Source organism: Hyaena hyaena, unplaced genomic scaffold (genome assembly GCF_003009895.1).
Source record: "Hyaena hyaena isolate Hyena2069 unplaced genomic scaffold, ASM300989v1 scaffold_1080, whole genome shotgun sequence".
Taxonomy (NCBI): Eukaryota; Metazoa; Chordata; class Mammalia; order Carnivora; family Hyaenidae; genus Hyaena; species Hyaena hyaena.
The window spans coordinates 240,675-251,294 of NW_024081704.1; the positions used below are offsets into that span (position 1 = coordinate 240,675).

At 39.0% G+C, this 10,620-nt stretch overlaps 1 protein-coding gene across 3 annotated transcripts in view; it reads right to left on the reverse strand.

The window, feature by feature from the left end:
- SPECC1L (sperm antigen with calponin homology and coiled-coil domains 1 like) overlaps nucleotides 1-10,620 on the reverse strand; it is a 139,585-nt gene that overhangs the window by 90,927 nt on the left and 38,038 nt on the right. For 2 of the 3 annotated variants that reach the window (XM_039222159.1, XM_039222157.1), the window contains exon 2: nucleotides 8,211-8,400. In XM_039222159.1, the coding sequence (XP_039078090.1) occupies nucleotides 8,211-8,363 (153 nt within the window). In that variant the 5' untranslated portion in view covers nucleotides 8,364-8,400. Of the gene's footprint in view, nucleotides 1-6,740; nucleotides 6,831-8,210; nucleotides 8,401-10,620 lie in introns of those variants that run through there. The other variant, XM_039222158.1, reaches the window with a different exon arrangement.

Consider the following 10,620-nt stretch of genomic DNA (forward strand, 5'->3'; position numbering starts at 1 on the left):
AGTTTTGATTGAATGATAAAACAAAGAATTGATAACTTTAACCACATAAAAATTAAAATCTTAAAAAAAATTTAATCCTGTGCATGATACAAGAATATCACCGTAAGAAAAGTTTTAAAAAAACGAGAAACTGGGAGAGTATATTTGCAGTATCTCACAAATAAATGGCTAATATCCTTAATACACAAAGAAGTCTTAGCAATAAAGGGGTAAAAAACATAGAAAAGTGAGCAAAATGAACAATCACATACAATCAACCCATTGGCAATACAAAAGATATAACCAGTCTAACTCACGATAGGAGAAATGTAAATTAAACAACAGTAAGATACCACATCTCACCTAAGAGACTGGCAAAAATGAAAAGTTATGTCACGTTCCTTCGGGAAGGATGTGGGGAAACAGGCACTCACAGATTGCTGGTGAGAAAGCAGCTGGATGTGGCCTTATGAAAGGAACCCAGCAATGTCTAACAGAACTACATATGCATTCACTTTGTGCCCAGCAATCCCACCTCTAGGAATTTCACCTGAAGACACATCTTCAGTTATTAAAAAAAAAAAAACAAAAAAAAACACAAAAAAGCACATAAGGTTAATCAATGCAGCATTGTTTTTAACTGCAAAATACTGGAAACACTTTGTATGCCCATACATAAGACAGTAGCTTGATAAACTATAGTACACCCATACAAAGACACATTAAAGAGAATGAGAAAGACTGCCATAAATTGGTGTAAAGAGATTTCTAGAATACATTAGGTGAAAAAAAGCATAGAAGTAAGATCTAATTACGGCAACTTTGGGGTAACAAAGGGGATATAAAAAAATAAATATACATGTATCTGATCATTTGTGCAAAAAGAAACACAAGAAGGATAAAAACAAAAACCCAACTAGACTCTTTACCTCCTAGGGACAGGTGGGGACAGAGTAAGAAGGAATCAGGGAGGAGAGGGGCACTTCTCACATCTTATCCTAGCTCTGACGTGTAGAACTAAACTGTGGTAGTGTTTCACATGCCGGCAGTAAATTAAAATTAAATAAACAAAGGTTTAGGGTTTCCTAAATGGAACACAATAGGAACAAATAAAACAAACTCCACTTCAAATAAATAACATAGCCACATGGGATGGGGGTCAGGGGAAGCATCCAAGTATCTTCTTAAAATAGTATTTTGACCATTAATCCTCAAACTCTCAAGCTAAACACTAAAAAAGTATACATTTTGAACTCTAGCTGGTAGATTTGTTTTTGGCAGTGGCATGGGTGAGCAATTCTCTAACTATTGCCTGTATATTCTAGGATTGAGAAAATAAGTAAATATAGATAATGAAAACCAGGTTTCTCACTGTCAAGAGCCTGGAATTATGATTACAGAAAATGAAAAGGCTTCTCTAAACATTGTATGTATGTTAACTGGATTTGGAATTAATAGTGCAAACTCATAGGCTTTTTTGTTGTTGTTGTTTATTTTTGAGAGAGAGAGATAAAGAAAGAGAGAGAGCAAAGGAGAGGCAGAGAGGGAGACACAGAATCAGAAGCAGGCTCCAGGCTCTGAACTATCAGTCTGCACAGAGTCTGACACAGGGCTCAAACCCATGAACCACAAGATCATGACCTGAGACAAAGTCAGTCACCAAACCAACTAAGCCACCCAAGTACCCCTCATAGGTTTCAATATATGGAAAGAAACAGATATAGAAATTGATACAGATGTGTGTGTGTGTATGTTTCCTCTCTTGTCTGCTAAGCAGGCTTGAAAACCATACACTCAAAAGCAAAGAGCACACCTAGTTTCCAAAGGCTTTAAGTTCCATTCTCCACTAAAAGGAACGAGACCTCTTTGAAGAAAAAGCTGACTGACTCTAGGGTTGGGGCTGGAGAAGTAGAAAACATATCATGTCAGAAATTAGGAGGTTGTTCAAAAAAGAACAGAATGTGTTGGAAAAACATAGGAACCAGCTTGAAGGGGCTCCCACTTTAAGCCAGCTTGAAGCGTACAATCTGAGCATCAAAATAAATCATGCTAACCACTGACAGCCCACTGAATAAAAAGTCCATTATTCCAAACTAATATGCAACTACTAAATGTAGAAAGAATGACAGAATTAAAAAACTGCCACTTGGCAAAAATCATACTAATAATAGATTCTGGAAAGAAGTACCAAAAATTGCTAGTTAGGATGCAAAAATTTGATGATAAAGAGGATATTTACAAAGTCTCCCAAGTGGTTTTGACAAGTTACTTATTAATTAACAAAAGGAACACAGTAACCTGCTAGTGGAAAAAAACAGCACCACCCTAACCAAATTAAGTTAATATCACTAGGAATGGAACAGACTGACAGCATGGACTTCTGGAAATGTTGTGCCAAGGACATGTGGCTTCCGCAGGACTTCTGCCAAAGTGCATATCCTCAACCTAATCACAAGGAAATACTGAGAAACCTAAATTTAGAGGATGGTCTACCAAATAAACTGGCCTACGTTCTTTTGTAATGTCAAGGTCATAAAAGACAAAGAACTATTCCAAATTTAAGAAGAATGAACAGCATGACAACTAACTGTAATTAATTCACTGTCCTAGATTGAAAGCTGGACCAGAAAAAAATGTTCTTTTTTTGCTATAATGGACATTGGCACAACTGGTGAAACTTAATTAAAGTCGATAGATGAGAAACTAGCATTTTATCAATGTTCACGTCCAGATTTGGCTATAAAAGAAAGTATCCTTATTTTTCCAGAAATGCACACTGAAAAACATATTCAGCAGTAAATAAGCACCATCTCTATAATTTACACTTTCAAGTGTAAAGTTCAAGAAAAAATTACATATGTATGTAGAACACACGCAAAGGAAAAATGACTAGCCATGATATAAGGTTAACATGTAGGGGGTGCCTGGGTGGCTCAGTAGTTAAGCATCTGACTCTCAATTTTGGCTTAGGTCATGATCCCACAGTTTGTGAGTTCAAGCCCCACATTGGGCTCTGTGCTGAAGGTGCAGAGCCTACTTGGGATTCTCTCTCTCCTTCTCTCCTCCCCTCTCCTGTTCATGTGCACACATGTGCATGGTCTCTCTCCCTCTCTCTCAAAATAAATTTTTAAAAAATAATTAACACTCTTAAAAAATATATACGAGACTCTCTTCCTGACCTTGGGATGGGGAAACATTTCATATACACAGACACACATATACCCACACACACACCCCACATCCCTAACTATAAAGAAAAAATTAACTGGACTATATTAAAATTATGAACTTCCATTTATCAAAAGATACTATTAAAGGAGAAAGAAAAGGCATAGAGTGGGAAAACGTATATGCAAGACATATAAATGACAAAAGGCTCACATCTAGAATAGGCAAAGAACTATAAATCAGTATCAAAAAAGACAATCTACACCACTTCATACCCATTTTGGTGGTTACTATCAAAAGGAAAAAAGTGTGGTGAGGACATGGAAAAATTAAAACACTTGATGGGAAGAGAATTCCTTGACTGGAATGTAAAATGGTAGAGCTGCTGTGGAAAACAGTATGGAGGCTCCTCAAAAACTTAAAAATAGAATTACCATATGACCTAGAAATTCCACTTCTGAATATATACCCAAAAAACTGAAAGCAGGGCCTCTAAGAGATATTTTCACAATTTCACAGCTATTACTGAGCCACCAGGAGTGTAAACCGGCAAATTATCCGGCCCTGTATCTATGAAAGCTGAATACTATGCAACCTATGACCTCATAGTTTCACTCCTAGTTACAGAGCCAACAGAAATGGCTGTACATGTGGACTAAAAGACATGAATAAGAATGTTCCTGGGTGGCGCCTGGGTGGCTCAGTTGATTAGGCATCTGACTTTGGCTCAGTCATGATCTTACAGTTCGTGAGTTCGAGTTCTGCATCGGGCTCCGTGCTGACAGCTCAGACCCTGGAGCCTGCTTCGGATTCTGTGTCTCCCCCTCTCTCTCTCTGATCTCCCTTCATTCACATGCTGTCTCTCTCTCTCAAAAATAAACATTAAAAAATTTTTTAAAAAAGAATGTTCCCAACAATATATTTTAGTAGCCACAAAAGGGAAACTCTAGATGTCCATCAACAATAGATGAGTGACATAGCCATTCCATGGATTAGTAATCTGCAATGAAGATGGAACTGCTGTTATAAGACAACAATATGGACAAGCATCATGACCCTAACACTGAGTTAAGGAAATCATAATGACATAGAAAAGAACAGAGTATACAATTATTTCTATATAAAGATCAAAAATAAGCAAATTTGGGGCACCTGGTTGGCATAGTTGGTAGAGTATGCAACTCTCGACCTTAGGGCTGTAAGTTCGAGCTCCATGTCGGGTATAGAGATTACTCAAAAATAAAATCTTTAAAAGAATTAGCAAAATTAACCTCTGGAACTGGAAGTTAGGAAGGCAGTTACTTCTGGAAAGGGCGGAAATTAAGAGGGGACCTGTGGGGAGCCACTGTAGTGTAAGTGTGCTCTGTTCCTTGACCTGAGTGGTGGCTACAGAGTATGTTCACTTTGTGGTGATTCACTACACTGAACACAGTGCTTTGTGAACTGTTCTGGGTGTATACTTGCTCAAAAAATTAAAAACAGGGATGCCTGGCTGGCTCAGTCAGAAGAACAAGCAACACTTGATCTCAGTGAGGGTTGTGAGCTTGAGCCCTATGTTGGGTGTAGAGATTACTAAAAACAAATAAATAAAATTAAATAAAGAAATAAACTTAAAAACACTAAAAACAAAACAAAAAACAACTCTGTACTTTCCAACTTCCTTTTGCATGAAGCCCCTGGCAGGCTGACATTTTTCCCTATTTCAGTATTTGTTGGGGCGCCTGGGTGGCTTAGTCGGTTAAGAGTCTGACTTTCGCTTAGGTCATGATCGGGCTCTGTGCTGACTGCCAACTCAGAGGCTGAAGCCTATTTCAGAGTCTGTATCTCCCTCTCTCTCTGACCCTCCCCTGCTCACGCTGTCTCTCTCTCTCTCTCCTAGAAGTAGATAAAACATTAAAAAAAAAAAAATTAAAAAAAAAAAACTCTTCTAGATACAAATAATGAAATAATACAACTAACGTATACATGTTTCTCTAGGTAAAACCCAAGTTTCATCACCAACTCAAAATTTAAGGTTAGTGTTTAAATTTTGCCTTTCAGGCAGAGGTGGATTGTTCAAACACACAGTTAACTAATTTTTATACTGAAAAGGTATATGATCACAAATAATCATGGAAAGTCATCAATTATTTAGATAGATTCTGACTGAAGTCATTGCAATTTACCAATTCTCATCTATTATTAACCTTTAGAAAAACGTATTTGGGACAATGAAAAAGTATATTACTTCTACAAGGATTAACCATGAACACCTGAGCAGTATGTGAAACTTGGAAAGTGCAGGTACACAGAAGACCATCTCCATGTGGCAAGGAATCCTCTCTGCTCACTGTGACAAAGAATTAGTCATACAAAGTCTCCAAACCAGATGTCACAGCCACTCACAAGAATGGGAATAAATTCCTCAAAACTAGGAACAGCAGGAGCGTTTGGGTGGCTCAGTCAGTTAAGGGTCTGACTTTGGCTCAGGTCATGATCTCAGTTTGTGAGTTCGAGCCCCATGTTGGGGTCTGTGCTGACAGCTTGGAGCCTGGATCCTACTTCAGATTCTGTCTCTCCCTCGCTCTCTGTCCCTCTCCCACTCATTCTCTGTCTCGCAAAAAAAAAAAAAAAAAAAAAAAAATTAAAAAAGACTATGAGCAGTAGTGCTTGCTGTACTTTATATTTACAAAAGTTCCAATCAGCAGTGAGGTGCTCTGGCCAAAAAAAGTCCTTTCTCCTACACCTTAACTAACTCTAGCCTCAAACAATATTTGAAATGAGAGAGGTAAAGAAATACATGTCCCCAGGCTCTGCCACTCTAAGAAAAGTGTTGAATACTGCGCATTGACAGACACAAATGTGGGTACCCACATGAATGGGTAAGTATGTATATATGGTGTCTATACGATCAAATGCCAAAAGCTTCATTTATCTGGTTAATCATCAATGCTCCATCACAGTTACAGGAATTCAAGTTGTGGGAAGCATGCTAGAGAAGCATAGTGACATATGAAAAACTAGGAAAATAAAATAATACTTAAGTTTGTGGGGTCTCCAAGCCCTTTTGATCTTTTCGATTTTTCTGTTCATTTTCCCTATTTCCTTCTTTCCTTCTGTGTCTTCTTCAATTTCTACTCAGTGACATTTTTCTTCTCCTCTTTAAGTAAAAGCAATTGCCCCAGTCTGAATAAAGTGTTCCCAAATAGTTTTACCTCTTCTAAGAACCTTCCCACTCCACACACACCCCTACTTAAATGAGCCAAAAAAGGAGAGCCACAGCTATGGACAGCTAGCTTGTGCTGGCACACAGCAGGTATACAACTGTTTTTATAATGAAAAAGTACTCACTGTTCAAAACCAAACTACCATCAACTCCAGATACAGACCTCAGAAGATCGACATGCCTCCTCAGGGCACACTCCATAGTAAACCTTCAAAGACTCTGCTTGCCACTGATGGGAAGCAACAGAAGGAAAGCAGCAGAACACATCCAATGTTTCAACCTGTTCTTCCAGTCATGTAAATAACAGGTCACCCAGTCACAAAGACACTCTGCTCTGAAGACAGCCCTAGCAACTGAGTAACCAGTTAGGTCAGAAAATGCCAGGTACCTTACACAAAACAGTGACAGCACAGCCACCAAGGAAGTAATTCAGGATGTTGATTCAGACTAACGGAAGTAGGGCAAAGGTCTATTCCTGGTAGCCATAGGATGACACCCAGCAGCTCATCAAAGCTGTAGCAAGGAAAAAATCTGGGGGCAGGTGGAGTATAACTGGGTTTAAGTTCTGAAAACCCTAGAATAGAAAAAAAAAAAAGTGTTTCCAGCTAGATCTTTCAATACATATAAGGCATCTGCTGTTCCCATAAGGTGCTTCTTAAAATAATTAAGCCGCAATCTATAAAGCCCTGCCCGGACAAAAGGCTTTTGAATGGATCATGTTTCAAGCAGTGCTTGGTTTCTCCTTATCAGACTAGCAGAAACCCTCTCCAGGTTTTCTCCATAGAGTCAAAAATTTCTACTCAAAACACTAAATTCCCAGAACAAACAAGCAAAGAATAAATAAGCAGATTCTGCACTAAGAAAGACTAGAAGACTATGTAGATCTCTGTGCAATGTATCTAAGATTTGACCAGCAAAAAAATGATCTAGAATCATCTTGTCCCTTGGATAGTCCAAATCAACGCAGATACTGAGAACTCCCAGAGAAGACTATTATTTTCAGGAATCATTCCTAAGCTGGTAAAAATTTCTAGAAATAATCAATAAAAATGCTACTACCTGTCATTTACAAAGCACTTTCACGTGCCAGATTCTGTGCTAACCGCTTCCATACATTCCTCCTTTCATCCTACCCATGATGACGCTGTGAAGCACTTGTATACAAAGCCTAGGTCTGTCTGCTCCTGAAGCCCATAGCCACTATCCTATACCAACAAGAACTAAACAAGCCTCCAAAAGAATGTCAGGAAAACTAGTTATGTTCTAACTAAATTAAATATTACCTAATCCTAGTGGGATTAATACAGGATCAGTTATCAGAAAAAGAATAACAGTTTATGGTGTGCATGGGGATGGGAGTGGGAATAAAAAACCCTATTGAGTGGTTTTAGGAATGTTATTCCTGGTCATCCTTTAAGACCTAGCACACATGTTCTTTTCATAAAAACTTCTTGGGCTAAAAACAGTGTTTTCCTGAAATGCTTACACTGCTTTCCTGCTCTCCCAGGGCATCTGACTTTTTTGCGTGCATTTTAGTTATGCATGTATATGACAACCTCCACTGGTTATACCACAAGCTCCTTAAAGGCAGACTCTACCTCCAGCTCACATCAGCACAAGAGTCTTGCACAAGGCAAGTGGTCAGTGATTTGTTTCACAAATAAGCCTACTATTTGGTTTCATTCATAAAGTCAGACCAAATACACCAAGTATACCATACTATGAACTCTTCAGAGGCTATGTGTTCCCAGCACCACCAGAGGGAGAACCCTAAATAATGTTTACTTAATAAATCAAACATATTAAGCTTCACTCCTCCTAAAATCCATCATCTATTCAAGCACAGCCACATTAATACCTTTGACAGTGATGCTGTTGTTCCAGGTTTTACGAGTTTGACTCCTGTAGATGCTGAAGAGCTGTTTTCAGGTTTAGTTTTTTCTACTGTTTGCGTTTTGCTTATCCCAGACACTTTAGGCACTGAGCCAACACTCCTGCTTGCTTTCTTCATTCTGGGCTGCCTCTTTATGATGCATTTACAAGCAAATCTGTGAAAAGAAATGGCATTATACTGAGAACACAACTGGAAGAAAGCTCTTTAGAAATTTGTTTCTGAAAATTTTTATTATGAGATAAATAAAACTGTTTAAAAGCTAGATGTTGATACAGGAAATTAAAAGCTGAAAAGGTCTGGGGCGCCTGGGTGGCTTAGTTGGTTAAGCGTCCGACTTTCGCTTAGGTCATGATCTCGCGGCTCGTGGGTTTGAGCCCCGCGTCGGGCTCTGTGCTGACTGCCAGCTCAGAGCCTGGAGCCTGTTTCAGTCTGTGACTCCCTCTCTCTCTGATCTCCCCTGCTCACGCTGTCTCTCTCTCTCCTAGAAATAAATAAAACATTAAAAATTTAAAAAAATAATAAAATAAAAATAAAAGCTGAAAAGGCCTTAGACTTTTTAATCAAAATACACCCCATGTTTAAGGCTTCCTCCTTAAATCTCTAATGGAACTGGCTAACTACAACACAGCATATGTTATCTTTGGCATTTAATGGAAGCAATAATCATCCTGCCATTTGAGAATTAGCCATTTTGAAGGTATTTAAGGGTAATCGTATTTTCCAAATTATCCAACTTAGTCTAATTTCAAATATTTGCTATGATAGCCTCATAGAAGCCAGGAGAACTTCCCAGAAACTCCAACATTCAGTATCTAGATACATTTCTCAGCTTATCTCTTTTTCCAGAGGTAACATCAGAATTTCTTGGGGGGGGGGGCCTGGGTGGTTCAGTCAGTTAAGCATCCAACTTCAGCTCAGGTCATGATCTCGAGGTTCATGGGTTCAGGCCCCACATCAGACTCGTGCTGACAGCTCAGAGCCTGGAGCCTGCTTTGGATACTGTCTGTCTGTCTATCTGTCTGTCTCTCTCTCTGCCCCTCCCTTACTTGTGCTCACTCGCATGCTCTCTCAGAAATAGACAAATGTTAAAAATAAATTCCTAATCAGCCTAAACCTCAGGGCACCTAGATGGCTCAGTTGGTTAAGCATTCAACTTCAGCTCAAGTCATGATCTCACGGTTCATAAGTTTGAGCCCTGTGTTGGACTCTTCACTGACACTGCAGAGACTGCTTGGGATTCTCAATCTCTCTGACCCTACCCTGCATGCACACTCTCTCTCAAAATAAATAAGTAAACTTAAAAAAACAAAAACAACCTTTGGAAAAAAAATATATAAAACTCAAAATTTTTGGTATCTATATACCTGTAAGGAATGTGAAAAGTCTACCATCTAAGTGACACATACATGATTTCACAGGACTTGGAATAACACGGGCACCACACAAATTGCACCCAGATAAACCCTTAAATATATTTTCATTAACTAAGCTAGAAAAGAAATCCCTACAGTAATATCATGTTTGGAAGGATGCCATGGACCAAGTTGGGTAGAGTAATACAACTCACAAAATGAAAGCCTACTTGAATGTAAGAAAGTTTGTGTATGGTGACCCCGAGAAACTACAATGAGTACCAAAAAAAAGCTGTTCTATGAAGATTTCTACACCTTAATAAAAATAAACTTACAGAAAAACCTTTGGAAAAGAAAAGGCTCTTCCCAATAGCCTTAATGAATACTTTACCTAGACTTAGCTCGAACACTCCAGATTTATCTTGCCTTGACATAATACAAACTGTACCAACTGGTTTGGTGGCAAAACAGTGAGAAAGGGTGAATGGGGCTCTGCTCTACCCTCAACATGAGGCCTCTGAGCAAAAAAGAGCACTGTAATATTTTTTTTTACAAATAGTTTATTGTCAAATTAGTTTCCACATAACACTCAGTGCTCATCCCCACAAGTGCCCTCCTCCATGCCCATCCCTCCTCCCCCCCACATCCATCAGTCCTCAGTTTTTGTCAGCATTCAAGAGTCTCTCATGGTTTGCTTCTCTCCCTTTCCCCCACCATTTCCGCCCTTCTTCTCCCCCTTGGTCCTCCGTCAAGTTCCTCCTAATCCTCCTATACGTGCAAACATATGGTATTTGTCCTTCTCTGCCTGACTTATTTCGCTCAGCGTAACACCCTCAAGGTCCATCCATGTTGCTACACATGGCCAGATTTCATTATTTCTCATTGCCATGGAGTACTCCATGGTATAGATAAGCCACATCTTCTTGATCCATTTGTCTGTTGATGGACACTTAGGCTCTTTCCATGTTTTAGCTATTGTTGAGAGTGCTGCTATGAACGTTGGGGTACATGTGCTCCTATGC